We start from the raw sequence: 20,172 nt of genomic DNA, 5'->3' as shown, positions 1-20,172 counted from the left end.
TGGTATACATAAAATACTTTGCTGCCCCTTCAATTACTAAAGGCCTCAACACACTAGGAGCAATTTCTTTAAAAAATGCCTTTTTAAAGAAAATTTCCTTTATACTTATTGTAGGCACCGGTGGCAGCCAAAATCCCGAAAGCCAAAATCCCGAAAGCCAAAATCCCGAACGCCAAAATCCCGAAAAGGCCAAAATCCCGAAAGCCAAAATCCCGAAAGCCAAAATCCCGAATTTTAAAAATCCTGAAATTGTTGAAATTATATAGAGGAAAATGTTTAGAATAATTTCCTAAGACTCAGAAGATTTCCCTTTGCCTCCATCAAGCGCGGATGCAATCGTGGAAGTAGCTGTGACATTTTTAAGAATTCGGGATTTTGGCTTTCGGGATTTTGGCGTTCGGGATTTTGACCGGGACCCGTAGGCACAAATGTAAGAATTTAAAAAAAAGGAAATTTTTAACGAAAATTGCTTCTTGTGTGTAGACACAATAAGAATCTGAGAAATATTTTATCGCATAAAATGTGCTGTGAAAACAAAATACAGTCAAGTGTGCTAATCCGGGCGCTTCGCTATTTGGATCGTTTATGACTAATCCACTTAAAATAATATTTTTATTTTTATTTCCGTAATATAGTCACTACAGTAACATAATATAACTATTCAAGTTTGAGAAAAAGCAAAAAAAATATTTTTATATATTAAATAAGTGAGTGTAATCGACTCATTTCAATCTTGTGCCAACTGGGTTTTTCACTAAAATTTTTCTAGCAGTGATATTTTCGCTAATGACAACTGGTTGATTGAAAACATTTATTGTTTTTTTTTTCCTTGTGAAAAAAAGTATTTTAAATCCAAAGGTATAATTAAAAGTGAATTAGCGAAAAAACGACCCAGTTAGTGCATGCTGACTTATTTCAGTATTATCATTATTTTATAAATTTTCTTTAATATTTTTGATAGTTTTTTTTATATTGTGTTAGTGAATGAAACAGTGAATAATTCTATGGATTTAGAAGAAGTAAAAAAAAAGAATTTCATCAGTCCAAAAACAAGCGTTTAAGTAGCACTCTTCGGAAAACGATCCAGTTACCTCACCTTACTATACTACGATTATCGTGTGTAATGAGTTTTAACACAATTATTAATAGCAAAATTCTTAACGATTATCGTAATAAAAGAGGAACATCTTTCAGGCGAAAGTTTCATTTCACAATGATTATCGTTTGAAATTAGTTAACACTATGTTAATTACTACGATTAATCGTATTAATCCCATTATATATAGGTTAAAAGTAGCAATTTCTTTTGTAGCAAAAAAAAAACTTTTGCGATTATCGTTTTAATTTTTGGGAATGCAACTAAGAAAATCTTAAATCGTTTTTACTTGAAAACTTGAAAAAGTAATTATAATATTATTCGGTTATCCAAACATTGGGTTAGACTGAGAAGATAATATGGTGAAAAAGCAATTTTGTGACTTGCAGCTTTGAAAATGGAAAAGTTCCACTTTGGAATGTGATATATTATTTGTTCAATCACACAATTTTGTTCAATGACTTTTCATCCGTTGTCTCGTTGAATGTGCAACTTTGATGCATTATCTGTTACATTTTGGCAAAGTTGGGGAGCGAGGGAGATAATTTGGTGAAAATTAATTGATGGTTGTTAGAACATCTCTGGGGAGAATTAATATAAATTGTAATTGTGTAATTTATGCTTTGTCTCTTCTCTCTCTCTCTCTCCGTCTCTTTCGACTTCATCCTCGATTATCATCGTGCAACAATCACCAAAATCTATTCCACCACCCTCTCAATGATACATCATTCTCCTCTTTCTCCTCCATTTTAACCCTTCCCTGTTGTCCATGTCCCGTGTGGGAACTTTTCCGTATCCCTAATCCGCTAACACAACCCGAAAATTTGTGTCTGTATCTGATGACTTTGTACACCAAATGGAATGGATTGAAATGCACACAGGATGAAGGGCAGGGAGAGATTGCTGGACAAACGATGTGGAACATTGCCTTATGTGGCGCCTGAAGTGCTAGTACAACCCTATGCTGCAACCCCAGCCGACATTTGGTCCTGTGGCATCATCCTGGTGACTTTATTGGCAGGAGGTGAGATACTATTTCTAATATATCACTATATATTATAGAACAAATTCTTTTGGTTATGGGTGACAATTGCTACAATTCCCGGAGCTTTTAGTAATACTATATATATTTTTCTTAGGAAAAAAATGTAGAGGATTATATACACTTGTGTATCTGTTTAGTGCCAAAAATTCCATATAGCAGTTATACTAAATTTTCCTTATACAATACCAAAAGAAAAATTCACATGTTGAGAAAATTCTTAATATTACCCGAAAAAAAAGAAAAGAAATAAGAAAAACGTGCTAAATGGCTAATACACTCTGTTTCATAATATCCTTAACATACTATAGTATTTTATTTTTAATGTTTCTCTGTGTACAAACTAACAAAAAAACTAATGACCTAATTTACAATGAAAAAAATACATTGTATTAAAAAGTGTTCAACTGCAAAATACGAACACACGAAAAAAAGACCATGTTGACCCGCTTTTTCAACATAATTTGCACGATTTCGGCAAAATATTGTTGATTAACAAAGGGAGGACAACCATAAATATTTGGTTATTTAACCACAATATTAAAATATTTTGTGTACAAAAAGGTTGCAATTTAATTATGACATAATTAATTGGATGATGATCGGATTATATTAAAATACTTTTGATAGTGTAAATTTTCATGCTGCAGAACATAATATATTTTTGTGTATAATTTGCAATCTAAAATTTTGTAAATTTTTCCCATTGAATGTTTTTCATTTCATATAAATTTTAATAATAATATACATTTACTGTGTTATCACACTTGCACATTAAAATTTTAATATGATTCACATTAATTGTCGCTGGTGAGAGTCCAAATGTGTAATTTGTGTGTTTGAATCATTTTATATTCAAAATTTGATCTATTTGTTGATAAAAAGGTAGACTTGGCCCGCAAAATTTGATATAAATTGATTTATAGCATTAATGCGAAAAATTAATGCGATTTTCTCTTTAATTTTTTAATGTGAAAAATATTTATGCTTTAGGTAAATTTATTACTTATTTTTGCAGGGCAAGTCCACTTCTTTATCAATAAATAGAAAAACCCCAAATATTAAGTGACTCAAAGACACAAATAACATATTTGGACGCTCACAAGCGACAATTAATGTGAATCACATTAAAATTTTAATGTGCAAGTGTGATAACGCCGTTACACTCTCAATAGCAATATTACATTTTGAATTGAATTTAGTATTGCATATTTTTATTCATGGTATTGTTCAAGAACTATTCCAATGTTTGAATTATGCTTTATGGAAAAGCTCATATTTTGGACACTTTGAGGGTAAAATTGGACACTAAAAGTAAATTGATTTAAATTATGGATTTTTATTCCAATATTTGATGAATAATGAATTCTATCTAAATATTTGTTATTTTTTGGAAGATTCTAACACAAAATACGTTAAATTTTGAATAGAGATTTGAGTTAAAAATGCATTGATGAAAATTAAATGTGAGCAATTGCTTAGGAGAAATATGACAGAACTTTGTGTTTACTTCAGTCTTATTTAGCTGTGGTGAAGTACTAACAATATTTGTTCGCTTTTTTTGAGTGATATTATTGAATATTCATTGATTATTGTGTTGATTCACATTAATGGATTCACATTAATGGTGATTTTTACATTTGACCTGAATTAAGATTTGCCTTGTGAATTAGATTTTTCGTGTGAAAAATGGGAAATTATGAATTATGTGAAGTGATAATCGTTATTTTGGACAGGTGTTTTTCTTTCGAAATTTCGTGAAGTTTTAGCTTTTGTGATGACTAGGTTGGACAAATGCCTGGAGAAAAAAAGGAGCATCATCTCTACGAAAGAGATGTAGTGAGAAAAGCCTTGAAAGGCTCCCGGAAATGCCAGGAAATACGCGAATCCGCGCGTACTTGGAGTAACGAAATCAACTCACTTTAATGAATGATATGGAAAATTTCCGGGCTTCTTGTGACATGCTACGGTTCCCTTCCATAAACAGGAAGAGGACTTGGTAAGATTGGTTCATGAAATGGAGAATAATGGGCATTCTATTGAAGTGGATTAGCTGTCCAAAATTACAAGCAAAGTGTCCAAATTTACAACCACAACGACCAAAATTTGATTAAAATTCACCTCTACATGTCAATTTATTTTTAAACGTATTAAGACTAATTTTAGTTAAAACAGAGACGATAAACAGCTTGTCAAGTTTCTAAAGAACCCTTCTGAAACTCGAGTAACAAAAAAAAATAGTATTGAAAATATCGCTCTTCGAACTTAGAACGTTGATGCATATAAGCACCCTTAAGTCCTTAAAGTTGTAAAAGGGTTCATGTTTTATCAGAAAATGAGACTCCAGGTGCATAGCGCCCTCAGCCTAATTTAATATAAAGTTGTAATTTCATTATTTTATTTAATAAAATATACTTGTGCAAAATTATGAATGACAAGATTTCCAAAGACAAAGATTCCAAAGACAAACTGGGAAAACAAAATAGAAAAAACGATGATTCCGCAAACCTACGACGGGACGGTCACGAAAATCGATTTTTAGCACACATGATATTGTGATCACTGAATGTCAAAACGTGTAAATCCAAAATTTGGGCCCGATCTGACGAGGTCGGATTTCATCTGTGACCACAAAATCTGAGATTGTAAGGAATCTCAGATAAAAATCGTGTATCCCTTTAGGGGGGAAGTGAGGCTACATTGATTGAAAACACTATTTTTTCGTATATTTCTAAAGGAAGCTGGGGTTTTTAATGCAATGTAATTTAGATCAACACAATTGCAGTTTAAAATTAAATTATGGTCCAGTTTTCTTCAGAAATATGCGAAAAAAACATGTCCCTACATTCCTTATAAATTGAGCTTGAGATTTGCCAAATTTTAAATATTCTTCAATGCGTTGTTTTACATATAAACAAATAATATTGGGGTCACTTTTAGCTCTCATTCTTTACAACCTCTTTAAATACTTCTTTTCTACAATTCAGTTATCAATTAAAATTTCCTCATAACGTGAAATGTATCCAGTTTTTAACAAGGATCTTTAAAAGGATTTTGGGGTAATTCCAAAAAAGATTCTTTGATAATTGTAGAAAAGTATCAAATAACACTTTTTTCTTTCGCATTTATGTATAGGGTAAGGGTTCATAATTTTGTACAGTCTGCTTATAAGCATCGATGTTCCAAGTTTGAAGTGCGATATTTTCAACACTAATCGACTTTTTTTTGTTACTCTCTTTTCAAAAGGTTTGTTTAGAAGTTTGGCAAGCTATTTATCGTCTTATTTTTACTAAAATTAGTTTTAATACGTTTAAAAATGAATTGATATGTAGAGGTGAATTTGACTCGAATTTTGGACATCTTGGTTATTAATTTGGACAACTTGGCTGTAAATTTGGACAGCTAATCCGCCTCAACAGGATACCCATTGTTCTGCATTTTATGAACCAATCTTACCAAGTCCTCTTCCTGTTCATGTAAGGGAAACGTAGAATGTCACAAGAAGCTTCGGTACTCCAAGTACGCGCGGATTCGCGCATTCCTTGACCTTTCCGGGAGCCTTTCAAGGCTTTTCTCACTACGTCTCTTTCGTAGAGATGATGCTCCTTTGTTTCTCCAGGCATTTGTCCAACCTAGTCATTACAAAAGCTAAAACTTCACGAAATTTCGTGAGAAAAACACCTGTCCAAAATAAGGAGTATCACCTCACTGGTAAATGTCTTACAAAATTTCCCATTTTTCACACGAAAAATCTAATTCACAAGGCAAATCTCACTTCAGGTCAAATGTACAAATCACCACTAACGTGAATCAACACACATTTCAATGAATATTCAATAATATCACTCAAAAAAAAAGCGAAGAAACACTGTTAGTACTTCACCACAGCTAAATAAGACTGAAGTAAGCCACGAAGTTCTGTCATATTTCTCCTAAGCAATTGCTCACATTGAATTTTAATCAATGCAATTTCAACTTAAATCATATTCAAAATTTAACGTATTTAGTGTTAAAATCTTCCAAAAAGAACAAATATTTAGATAGAATTCATTATTCATCAAATATTGGAATAAAAATTCATTATTTTAATCAAGTTATTTTTAGTGTCCAATTTTATCCTCAAAGTGTCCAAAATAAGAAACTGAACAAAATTATGAGCCCTTACCCTAATCAAGATAATCTGTTATATGATATTTATCAGTATTTTTCTTCTTTTTAATTTACTTATGGTCTTTAATACATAGAGTATTTATTTTTCAACACATTTGTATTTCTTTTTCTTTTAATTGCTTTTTTGAAATGTGCTGCGTTGTGTTACTAAAAAAACAATTAACTTTTTTTTTTAAATTCCGTTTCTGTTGTATATGTGGAATTAGTGATGAATTTTATCTCATTATCATCCCTACTTTGGACTTTTCTGCACAAGCTTTTTTTTCTAGTGTGTGTCGTGTGCCAAGTGTTGACTTTTACATTTGTGTGGCTAATTTTGAAAAAAAAAAGAGATTAGGGTGTGAAAAAATTTGTTCTGAAAGCTGATAATTGAAAAAAAAACTTTGCTCGGTCTTTGGTATTCTAGCTGTAGATTGTACAATAAAAAATTGTCTAAAGCTTTAATACCAGAGGTCCAGCAATGATTTGCTTAAGCACCATACCAAAACAAAAAAAAAACTGCACAAATACTGCACTGCTGCTCCTTCTACTGCTCCACTCTACTTGGACTAGGACATTAGTGTGAGAGAGAGAGAAGAAAAGTCTGTAAAACAGAAATAAACACGTGCAAAAATAATGGTTTCTTAAAATAAATTCACCAAACCATATAGTGTAATATTGTGAAATTCCTTTACTTCCATTCTTGATCTTTTATTTCTTCTTTTCTTCCTTCAACTGGACACAGAGAAAAGAAAGGAGAAATTACATGAGATTTAGGGAGGGTAAATTAATTCCATTTCTTGCCTTTCTATCTCTCCCTTTTTGGGCTATTTAATGAATTATCTGCTCCATTGTCTTGCAATTTTCTTCGTATTGTAGACTACAAAAGAAATTGAATTTTTCTCTTTCTCTCTTTTTTTTTCTTTCGGTGTGTGCATTGTGTAACCCAGAATTGCCATGGGATAAACCAACGACTTCGTGCAAGGATTTTCTGATGTGGAAGGAAAATACCACGTGGACATCAATAACACCGTGGAAGAAGCTTTCAACACTTCAATTGTCGTTACTGAGGAAAATTCTTGCAATTCAGCCCAATGAGAGGCTCACAATTCAGCAAATACTGGATCACAAGTGGTGCAATTTGAGATTTAGTTCAACAGGTAATGTCAATATTGAATTTCATCTTTATGATATTTTCAATGATATTTCATGGTGTTTTTGGGAGAGATTTCTCCGTTTACCATTTTTCAATTTTCCAGGAATATTTTATTTACTTTTGGTGTGGATTTTCGATGGTTTGGTCAGGTACTGAGTGACTCTCAGGTGATTATAAATTCCTGAGAGAAGTTCAGTAGCTGGCCAAAACATTTGAAAGAAATCTTCAGTATTTGATTTGATTGATTTTGACTCAAAATTAATTATATTTGTCAAATTTGATCAACACGTACTAACTAACGAGTGAACGAAATTACTAATTTTCCTAATTGTAATTTCACAACCATAATATCAAATTATTAAGAAGTAAAAGTGAAGTGTTATTCATGGTATTTGCAAATAAACTTTTTAAAATTCATACTTTTTTAAGTACAAAAGTTACCTTAATTAAAAAAATTCAAAGCATTTCCATTAAATCATCCGCAAAAAAAAATCGTAAAAAATTTGAAGCATAAATTTCATTTATCAAGGAACAGTTTATTACATAATTAAAAGAAAACTCAGAAAATTCAAAAGTTTAATAACAGCAGTAGGTATTAAAAAATGTTTTTAAATTGAATAATACTTAATTTAAACTGAATTAGATGAATAATATTTTTTTATCCAATTGAACTCACAAAGAAAATCAATTAAGAATATGAGAACTTTGCGAAGTATTTTCTACGTTATTACTTCTTTTTTATGGATATAACTTTTTAACACATTATTTTATTATCCAAACATAATAAAACTTTCACTTTCTATCTAAGAAAAAAGTGATGGCAAAGTGTCTCAACTTTACCGCATGCTCGAACTCACGAGGTAAAGCTCCCTGTGAATTGTTTTTTATCATACCCTTTTGCTGCTTACTGGTGTAATAGCATTTAAATTGATTCATAAATCATATAGGGATTTCAAGATCGAAAATTGGTGAAGAAATGATCATTCTAGAATGTTATGGCATGCATTACAAGCATACGGACAAACAAAAAATGGAAATACGAGAAAGATAAGTCACTTTACGATATTTAACCGATTCATTACTAATTTCAAGACAAAGTTAAACTTTGACTTTCAAAAATTCAAGATGGCGATTTTTTAGGTCACTTCCAAAATATATTCAAAAATAAAAGAAATCATAGGAGCCGTTTTCGAGAAAAGCCAAAAAACATGGTTTTGGAGGGGTTTGGGGGGGGGGGGGGGGTAGGGGAAAATAAAAATCATAATAATTTTCCTTGGGTTGACTTATGGGGGGTTCTCCGAAGATCTGAAGTTCGTATCTCTTACCGTTTCGCCTCTACATGGGTAACAATTTTATGGACAGAAAAAAAAATAATATTTATAAAAGATTGGTCATTTACTGGTACTTAACCGATTGATTATACCGAAAATAGACACAGGCTGATCCTGGAGAATACTCAGCTCGAAAAATTTGGCAGTAAAGGATCAGCCAAAACTATCATACACTGAGGATTTTGGATCAAGGATTAGCGTTTTCAGCGTAAATTTCTATCAAATGTGCACACTTTGATATTTGAAAGACTTCTTAAGTGCAATATCAATGGATTTTTCTTACAGAAAGGAGCACTCTGACCTTCCCATTACTCTAATCTCAACGCATTTTAAGATTTTGCGACATTGCGTACCATTACTCTCCATGTTTTTTCACCCAATTGACATTTCGAAAAGCATCCAAAAACACCCAAAGTGAAGCTTTTTATACTCAGCACTGGCGCTTATGTCGCCTAATCCCCGTAATTTCACTAGAGCTCACGAATTTAGAAGATCAGCCTGATCTTCCAAGTTTTGGGCTGATCCGTTAGTGTATCGATACCAATCCTCATTTTTCGGGATGATCCCTAAGACCGGCTTCAGACTAGAGGTTTAGCCCAGTTCCCGAAGATCTTAAAATCCTAAATAGCGAGCAATTTAAATGCTTTTTGATAACCCTATAGGTAACTTATCTGTAATAATCCACTCCTAAGTTAAATTTTTCCAAAAAATCGTGATTGATAAAAAATTATAGAAATTAAGCAATATGGCTAAGGCTTAGGTCTGAAACCCGTATAAGTCGATCCCTGTGTCTATTTTGGGCTTTACCGATTGTAGGTTATGCAGCCGCATTGAAAATCTCAAGGCTATTCTAAAAAATCTAAATTTAACCAAATCGGTTAAAGAATAGGTTCTCTAGAATAATTAAACTTTGTCCATGAGAAATTCAAGATGGCGATGTTTTTACGTTATAGGTAGATATGAGTGGATGAAATGTTCAGTTGAACCACATCCAAAACATATCCAAAAATGAATGAAATCGTATGAGTCGTTTTTTTAAATAAACTATATAAACATGGTATTGGTTAGGTTGGAGATATTGGCCTCAATTCTGAGACCAAGATCAAGATCAAAATTTCAACCTGTCAAATATTTTCAAAATCAAGATTTCATATTCTGACGCGAAGCATTTATGGAACTTAAATTATCTTAGCTAAGAACCAAGATTTCAAGATTTTCCACACTTAACGAAACGTCACTTCTTACGAATATCTTCATTTCTCTGTTGAATTTGTTGAAATTTCGCCGTATAAATTAAGAACATTAATTACAAAACGTTTTAAATAACAAATGAAAGGCCATAAACAGGAGTACAGGAACTGAAAACCAAAGTTGAGTCGTGTGATAAACCAGGAAATGCTTATGCAAGATGTGATTCTTTTGCAGATATTCTCAGGGTGTGCTGTACTGAGACCAAACTCAGTATTTTTCATATTAATTCTCTTTTCGTATCATCTCTTATAGCAATATTCCTCATCAAAAACGATTTCCGCATGAAATTCTTCAAATTGTGACTATCTTGAAAATTTTAAGCATCTCCGAGAGGTTCTTGGAATTATTTCAATAAAACAAGAAATTTGACATCTTGAAATAATGGTTCCAGAATTGCTAATCGTGATATCCACACGGTTTGTGTCTTGGATTTCAATATTCCAAGACATTTGACGGATTTGACATCTTGATCTTGATTTTTTTTTATTTCAGAATACCAAAATCTTGAAATTTTCTTGATCTTGGGTCTTGGTGTCAGAATTGAGGCCATTGTTTTTTTTTTATTGGGGGTCAGCGAAGACCCGAAGTTAATATTTGTAAATCGTTTAAACTCCAGGACGGTGACAAGTTGAAAAAAAATCGATTATATAACTGCTTCCTCTTTGAGTTCGTGAAGTAAAATAGGAAAACCCCAATTCAAAGCTACCCTACTTCCTCCTATTTTATATTAAAAAAATGCTAGAGTGTACCTGCCGTAAATTTATCTAAACCAACCTTAAATGGAAGTACAGCAACTGACCTTAACTACGATTTGCTATAATGGTATTATGTTGCTATTCTAATGACAGTTAACATTCTTTTTAGCACTTTACCGTTCTCAAGTACATCTACATTATCGACTTTTCTTTGTGTTACTTCATTTCACGACTGCTTAGTGGTTTTGGAATATGGCGAAAACTGCTAAAAACCTTCTAGACAAGAACCAACACAAAGAAAAGTCGATTGGGTAGAAACACTTGAGAACAGTAAAGTCCTAAAAATACTGTTCATTTTTGATTAGAATAGCATTAGTATACAATCAGTTGAACTCAGCTTTGATAAATGATTGTAGTTAGTATCACAGATTTTCAAAGCATGTATCCTATGAATAGGATTGAAGATATCTTACTAGAGTTGCGAAAAACAATAACTGTGATACAATAATTAAATATAAACTTGTCGAAGCGCACTAAACAATGGGCTAAAGTTAATTGCATAGATAGATAACTTGTGTTATGCAAAGCTTTTTTTTTGGTTAAAGTTGCATACGAATATTTTGACATTACGTCGATTTTGATGACATTTTCCTTTGTTATGTTCCTAATTTGAATTCTGTGGAACAAATTCTTTTTGTATACAGTCACATTAAATGTTGTTTGATTTTTAATGGTTTAATGTAAAAAAAATCTTCTGTAACCGATATGACTTCTATTTGATAGCAGTTGTTGGTGCCCCTTGAATGGGTAATTTTGTATCTTTTCACAATAATCATCTATTAATTTCTAAGAAGCTAATTCCAAAATATGGACATTCCTAAAAGGGAACCCTTAAAAAAGGGGGTTCTTCAAAGGTCCATTGTCTCTATCTCTAACCGTTAGGCCTATAGGTCAGATGTCGGCTGTATGGATTGAAGAACGAACGAATAGTGTGGTAATAATTTCTCAAGAATCGTCTGAAACGCGAAGATTATGTTGAGAAGGGTGTTCTCCGTGTGTTGATGGTGGAATTTGGGAAAGGGAATCACAAAATCGAGGAAATAATATAAATATAATATAAATACTGCTTTCTCGGTGGAATTCGAGCAGTAAAATCAGTAAAATGAAGACTTTACAACGTTAATTGTTGGAAATATTTCTTCTTAATTCATATTAATACCATTACACACCATAATTAAAGTAATGTGTTTCACAGTGGAAGAATTCTGCGATTATCGTTTTAATTTTGGGAATTCTCTTAAGAACATTTCAACTCGTTTTTACTGCGTGGATGTCAAATAAAAAACTTCAGCTTGACGTATAGAATAATGTTTCTAGTGTTTCTAATCACAAGACGCTAAAACGTCCAACTAAACATCTAATTAAATTTCTTTGAAGAAATTTTAACTTATAATTTTTAAACCCTTTGAATTATCTCGAGAAGGATCCTTGTTAAAAAGTTTGATCTGATCGGATTTTTCATTAAATATTTTTCATAGAGTGCTTAAGCTTAAGGCATTCTTTATTGAAAAATTAATATATGTGAATTGTTTGCAAATTTCATGACGAACTATACTTAACTATTTGTATGTATTCTCTGGCTTCGTTTTAAAGAAAATGATGAAAATTGCATGTAAGAAAAGTTTTGAGAAAACAAGGACATACATGAATTGGAAATATGTGAAATGGAATAAAAGAGCATTCAAAATGAACTATCAATCAGATTGTGAGACAGATGCCAAGTTTGGTAAAGAGAAGAAGTGAAATTCTCAAAGAAGAAGCAAAAGTTTCTCAAGAATTTTGTCTATCTCTCTCTTTCTCTCTAGTCCTTTATCACTTAAATAAAGATATAGAAATATATTCACTCATGATGAGAGTACAAAAGATGAGAATCTGGAGAGTGAGAGGAAGTGAGATGGAGAAAGAGAGGAGAATTTCAAGAATGGAATGATGTTGAGAAGATTTTCATCAAGTTTTGCAAGATAGAAACATTCTATTGATGTGACAACAAGTGTTCCCAGAAAAATCTCAGGGAATTCCCTCGTGGCGAGTGAAAAGTTTTTAATTGCTCTGTGAGTTGAAGAAAAGTGTAGCTGATGAAGAAAATTCTGCACTTTCTTCTAAGTACCATTTGTCTTGGAAAGATTTAATATCGAGAGTTTTAAGAGTTTTTCATTCTTTTGCAAAAAAGAAATATTCGTTTCTTTTGGAGAAAAATCCAATATTCGAAGAAATTGAATTTCATCTTAAAGTCCAGGGAATATCCTTTTTTTTTTGGTCTTAACGTCAACACTTGAAGCGATTTGTCTATAATCCAATACCATCGTGAAGTCATAATATGTAGATGTAAAAAAAAGGTTCATAGCATGGACTATTTTTTTTGGTATCGACATTAATGTCCAAATAAATCATATGAAAAGTGAGGGGATATGATTTTTTATCCTGTCAAGGAGGAGTACCTTCTTATCTACCATGAAACAATCATCACCGCTTTGGCGCTTTAGCTGTATGATAGATTTGCTATTTCATAAAGCTAGATTACCAAAGCATTGAGGGTTTGTTTACATTCATCGCTACTGGATGGCGTTTTATGAAAAAGTGTATGATTTTGGGAAAATAAAAGAGCCTTCGTGTTGTAACTGCAAACAAGAATTGACCGTCGAAATTTGCACTTACAGTGGATAAATGGATTAAATATTGAATGTACAAATTGGAAGTTTCCGAAGATTTATGGCAGATTCGTGTAAGAGTAGATTAAACAACTCGAATCACTCATGTAAAGAAGTATTTAATGAGAAAACAGGATGAAAATTTTCTTTATATTTTAACACATTTCAGTTCAAAATTTAGTTTTCAAATATTTATGTTAACAATGCAAATGTATGAAAGTTCATAATACTTAATGCTTTCAAGCTCCATCAAATCAGAGAGCATGGTGAGACAGAAATATTTTTATCGTGTCGAGTTAATTTAAAAGTAATCATACATGGTCCTATTCCAATGAACAATGTAAAGGGGAAATCTTTCTCCTAAACATTTTTTGGTACTTTACTGTCCTCAAGTGTTTCTGCATTATCGACTTTTCTTTGTGTTGGTTTCTGTCTCAACCATGTTTTAAAACTAACGAACGGTCAAGACAGGATCCAATATAAAGTCGATAATGTAGAAGCACTTGAGAACAGTAAAATGCTAAAAAAATGTTCATTTTTCATTGGAATAGCATCACAATGTCTTACCCAAAAATGGGCCACTTGAGTGCATTTAAACATGCACCTAAAAGATCATTTCTGCAAGGATAGAAGTACAGTGAACAAATACTCAATTGTGTAGTAGTCTATATATTTCTTTAGTCAGAAGTATCATTACCATGGTAGAGTACTCGCTTTATGATGCAAGTGTCCCGCGTTTGAATCCTCTTTAAGACACTAGGAATTTCTCCGACATTAAAAGTGCAAGAATTGCATCCAGTGAGCCTCATAGTGCTATTCCAATGAAAAATTAATATGTTTTTTTCTAGCACTTTTCTGTTCTCAAATGCTTCTACATAATCGACTTTTCTTTGTATTGGTTCCTGTCACGACTGTTTGGCGGTTTTAGAACACGACGAGGATTGGGGAAAATAGCCAAGACAGAAACCAATACAAAGAAAAGTCGATAATACAGAAGCACTCAAGAACAGTAAAATACTTAAAAAGAAACTTATTCGTTTTTCATTGGACTGGATTCCGCGAGACATGAAATGACAATATATTAATGAATGTACCGAAATGTGCCAGAAGGCCTAGTTTCTCTATGGAATGCTATGCCATAATAATTATTATTATCATTCCTCGAAGTGTTAAACGCCTTAAGTGCTTTCTATATCTTATAGTCCAGGCCGCTTTCATAAGGAAGGCCACTTATTGCTTGACAGCATTTAAAGGAAAGGAATCCTTTCACACATCGTCCTTCTTTAAATTTTGAAATGGTTATAACTTCTTTCAAATGGGTTAAATTCTTTCGAGATTTTAACCTCAATCCTTCTATCATGGAAAAGATTGCTATTTAACTAAAATTGTCGGAAAGATACTCCATTCGGATGCGGAAATCTGTGAAGTTTACAATATAATAGATCAGAACTCAACTTTTCTCCAGAACTTTCGATACGCTTCACATCTTATCTTCCCTAGCGATCGAATTGGGGAATTGTTAAATCCTAGCGAGAGGGTTCCAGGATTCTCATACAAAGATCTCGGACACACTGCATCAGAGAATTTTCAGTCATCCGGCCGGACACAATTGAAGTGTTTATGATCATAAAGATGTTTAGGTTCGCTAAAGTCGTTTAATATCTCTCTACAGGAGACAGTTTGTCTATTAACTCGGTATAGCAATATCTGTTAGAGGATAAAGCTTATTCACAACCCGTAATTACTTCAAATAGGTCATCCGCTATAGATCCTATAAAACTTCGTGTTGATTGGATTCTCGCATGCTTCCTTTAACTCCTCGTTGCTAAGGAAAGCCAGCTTGCTCTCCATCCTCCATCGAAATTTTCTCATATTTGCGTTGAGTGAATTTCCCCAATCGATTGTCCTTTTCAGGAATCCCCTTCGGGATCGTCGAAGATCGAGTAAGCCAATTTCACGTTTTTTTATGAAATATAGCTGCTCAGGATTTAATGGTCTTACAAAAAATATTCCAAATTTGGACATCCTTACAGTTTATAATCACCCACAAAAACTGAATTTTTGTCCTTTCTAAATCATACAAAAAATTGTTTTTCCCAGAATATCTATGTCTTCCTTTGGGGCACTCAAAGTCCTAAAAGATGCGAAAGAGTTAAAGCAAGTCTTAGCACTTCTATCTTAACTATTCTGTCTATTCAGTAACATAGGAAAAATTTAGTCATTATGAAGCTTGGTCCCGTGCAAAGCATGGGCACTTTCCCCTACTACGAATATCTTGTATGAAGTATTCTTAATATTCAGTGCTAAAATTAAGGTCCAGCCACGATGGTAAGTTGGGGAACAAGTCTTGAAAATTTCTTATATCCCGTGTTTTATTTTCTATGTGCTTTAGGTACTAAGCGGTGATTAATAGCGACTTGTGCTGTACAAAGGGCCTCTAAATAAGTCAACCCTAGGGTCATTAATGTGTCCTTGATTTTTTCGTTCATTCCTCCGATTCTCTTTTAAAAACAAATACTCCTTTTTATATATTCAAAACGGCCTACAAGATCTCTTTTATTCTTGCATATCTTTTAGATATTGTCCATATGAATAATACCGTAAACACAAGTCAATAATATAATATCACTCCTTCTAATGATTAAGTAATGTCAAACGTGTTTTTTTCTGCAAAGTTTGAGTAATACAAATAGTATAACGGAAATAAATGTTGATTTCCTCTTGTACACACTGAATGTTAAGGAAAAATCCTAGCCCATAACGTTAATCGCAGTCCAATTTCTAATAACTATCAACCGGAGCTCATTGACGTCGGCAGCACGCCATTATTAGCACGGAACATGGAAGATAGATCACACATATTAAACAAATAACAAAAACATTTCCGGAAACCATCCTTTTATCCCCAAATTTTCTCTAACTAATCTAAAAGAATCTATTCTTCTATTTTTTATAACATTGTTTCCTTCTCAAAAAAAAATCGCGAAAAAATAGCTAAGTTTTGACCTCTTAATTGGCACTGCCCCCTTAGGGTAGACGGGGGTATTATCGATCAGTTAAGGAAATGATCAACTTTAACAGACAAAAAACCATGTATATATTCGAAATTTTAAAGTAAAAACTTGTTATAGTCAATCTTGCAGATGTTCTCTAGAAGATAAACCACTCACATTCTTGATATATTCATTTTGGAGTGGTTTAAAACACGAAAAACTTTTCGAAGTGCATTTGCATGTAATATCGATCAGTTGATGGTATTATCGATCAGTCGATGCTTGTAATATCGATCAAGGAAAAAATGGATTTTACACGTACCATCAGGGAATGTGAATATGTATTTTATATTTTCCGATAAAATAAAAAATAGATAATTCAAATACTTTAGCTTTAAATTTCTAATTGGAACAATCAAAATAATTTAATACACCACAAAATTGTTTGGAATTATCAACTTCCTGCACAACATTTGCACACTGTTGAGAAGTTGATCTTTGGTAATTGGATGATCCACATTAGCCCGTGAAAGGACCCAAGCTTCCAGTGATTGCTCGTGTTTTCTTGAGAGTACTGCAGAAGCGCCGATACGTCTTTCTTCCGGACGGGTTCCCTTTAACTTCGCATACAGTGTTCCGTTCGGCACATTGTATATCCGAGCTGCCTCGCTAATGCGAAGTCCATTCCAGGCATCCTCAAGGGCTTTTGCCATTTCATCATCCCGGTATTGAAGGCGTTTTTTTGTGTTTTTGTCATGCTTCTGCTTAAGAAAAAAGTGATCAATATTCAATACTTCATAATTTGATATTATAGATCGCAGAAAATCTCTTATTACACTCAACTAACAGTACTTACCTATAAAATCTTCATATTGTAAGCTTTAATCCTTAATTGGTTTCCAATATCTATACCAATTTTATCGATAAGAGGCGCACAAACTGTTCAATTCACTGACAAAACTGACTGTATTTGCTTAAGACAAATGGCAGCAAAGTGAATTTTTGGAATGGCTACTATTGTAATTTCACTGAGAGAAATCCGAAAAAGTTAAAATAACATTCAGGAAATGTTAATTTTACCCTGCAGTATTGATTCGAAAACGGTGTAAATATTACCCTTTTTAGGTGTATTATGGGTTAAAGTTACCCTTCTTTCATGTTGATTTTACCCTTAAAAGGTGTAAAATTAACATTAAAAAATGTTGATATATTTTTACACCTAAAAAGTGTTAAAGTTATGACGAAAAAAAGTTAATCGCAGCCTCTTTTTTCTCACTGTTTGTGCACACATTTTTAAAAGACACTTTTCTTGTGCAAATATTACCGGAAAAACTGTAAATTTTTTTATTTGACATCGTAAAACATTAAATAATCAAACAATAAATTAAAGTTCATGTAGAAAAAATATTTTTTTTATCCATCAATTGGAAGAGAAGTCGATATTACAAGCATCGCTTGATCGATATTAGGAGAGGTTTGGTAATACCAGCGTAACCCTAACGTAATTATAATCACAACAATAAATGGTCAGATTACATTTCCATCCGTTTCTGACTAATTCGTCTCTCGTCTTAAGCATAGAAACTGATTTACTTACTGGGAAATAAATGGGGATTTAGTCAATAGTCAAATCATTATTATTATTACGTTAAGCCGTATCTCGGATTAAGTCGTAAGTATGTCTATGGCATAAATCTAACTCGATTTGGAATAGTATGGAATGGAGTTTTGAATATGAACTTGAGTTATTTCATAAGGGTCCGCCTTTCTAAATTTTGCTTTGGAAATCTAAAAATTATTTAGGGGAAGTGCTCATAATTTTGGACAGTCTGCTTATAAGCATCGAAGTTCCAAGTTTGAAGTGCGATATTTTCTATACTAATTGACATTTCTTGTTACTCTCTTTTCAGAAGCGTTGTTTAGAAACTTAGCAAGCTATTTATCGTCTTATTTTTATTAAAATTAGTTTTAATACGTTTAAAAATGAATTGATAAGTAGAGGTGACCTTGGCTCTTATTTTGGACAACTTGTTTATTAATTTGTCCAACTTGACTGTAAATTTGGACAGCTAATCCGCCTCAATAGGATGCCCATTGTTCTTCATTTGATGAACCAATCTTACCAAGTCCTCTTCCTGGTCATGTAAGGGAAACGTGGAATGTCACAAGAAGCCCAGAAACTTTCCATATCATTCATTAAAGTGAGTTGACTTCGGTGCTCCAAGTACGTGCGAATTCGCTCATTCCCTGACCTTTCCGGGAGCCTTTCAAGGCATTTCTCGCTACATCTCTTTCGTAGAGATGATGTTCCTTTGTTTCTCCAGGCATTTGTCCAACCTAGTCATCACAAAAGCTAAAGCTTCACGAAATTTCGTGAGAAAAACACCTGTCCAAAATAAGAATCATCACCTCACTGGTGAATGTCTTAAAAAATTTCCCATTTTTCACACGAAAAATATAATTCACAAGGCAAATCTCACTTCAGGTCAAATGTACAAATCATCAGTAACGTGAATCAACACAATATTCAATGAATATTCAATAATATCACTCAAAAACAGCGAACAAACTTTGTTAGTACTTCACAAAAACTAAATAAGACTGAAGTAAGCCACGAAGTTCTGTCATATTTCTCGTAAGCAATTGCTCACAGTGAATTTTCAACAAAGCAATTTCAACTCAAATCATATTCAAATTTTAACGTATTTAGTGTTAAAATCTTCCAAAAAGAACAAATATTTAGATAGAATTCATTATTCATCAAATATTGGAATAAAAATCCATCATTTTAATCAATTTATTTTTAGTGTCCAATGTTATCCTCAAAGTGTCCAAAATAAGAAACTGGACAAAATTATGAGCATTTCCCCTACTTGAAATTGAATATTAAAATTCGTAAAATATTTTATAACCACAGCGCCCTCTAATTGATTAAAGCTTGAAAGCTTTTAAAGAACTGAAAACTCTAGCCAATCAAAGAACGGAAAGAAAAAATACATTTTGAAGTTGACCTGTTTCTTAAGCGTTTGACTTTCAAACGTATACCCTAACGTTATAAAGTTTAATTGAGAATTCTATTTGAAGTTTTCCAACTTCATGAAAAGCAACGACATAGTTTTGCTAAGAGACATTTCAATTAAAAATTAACAGTTTAAGAAAATAATCCTTTCAATTTCATGGCTATTACACTTTGTCAAATAGGAATCCAGGAATATTGACTTCACTTAAGTTGTTCAATTGTCTATTTTAACAGTAGATTTCGCTTTAGTTCAACAAGGAATTTATGCAACGACACTCTTAACGATATTTGAAGCACTTTCTTGAACATTGAGGGGAATTGTCTTAAGTTTTATCAGAGTTTGTGATAAATGAGTTAAAATACCATTCATATGCCTTTTCATGAGGAACTTTTTTTTTGTTCAAAAACCACAGGAATATTCACAGATTTCTTTTTAATAGTATTTCAGAGAGTTTTCTTAATCTGTTCTAAAAACTCCATAAATCTTTTCTTCGAATTTTGAAGGAAAACTTCTACAGTTTATTTATTCACTTTATTTATACAATTTATTCACTGTAGACGAAATTATTCATGCAAAATATTTCCAATGGTAAATTTTTGTTTGCAGGTCAGTTATTTTGTTATATATTTTCTGTGTTTTTTTCTTATTGCTTTATTATTTTTTCTCTTATTATTTGACCAACTATATGGTCTTTGGTGATTTTAGCTGTATGGTGCATTTAATTTTCCATA

General features: G+C 32.4%; 1 protein-coding gene across 4 annotated transcripts in view; it reads left to right on the top strand.

Moving 5' to 3' along the window:
• Positions 1–20,172, top strand: part of LOC129805817 (serine/threonine-protein kinase grp) — a 56,412-nt gene that overhangs the window by 29,595 nt on the left and 6,645 nt on the right. For all 4 annotated transcript variants that reach the window (XM_055854002.1, XM_055854003.1, XM_055854004.1 and 1 more), the window contains 2 exons: positions 1,978–2,120; positions 7,238–7,447. In XM_055854002.1, the coding sequence (XP_055709977.1) occupies positions 1,978–2,120; positions 7,238–7,447 (353 nt within the window). The remainder of the gene's footprint in view (positions 1–1,977; positions 2,121–7,237; positions 7,448–20,172) is intronic.

The sequence above is a fragment of the Phlebotomus papatasi genome, chromosome 3, assembly GCF_024763615.1.
Source record: "Phlebotomus papatasi isolate M1 chromosome 3, Ppap_2.1, whole genome shotgun sequence".
Classification (NCBI taxonomy): Eukaryota; Metazoa; Arthropoda; class Insecta; order Diptera; family Psychodidae; genus Phlebotomus; species Phlebotomus papatasi.
The sequence above is the reverse complement of the archived record's forward strand: the minus strand, read 5'-3'. Positions and strand labels throughout refer to the sequence as shown.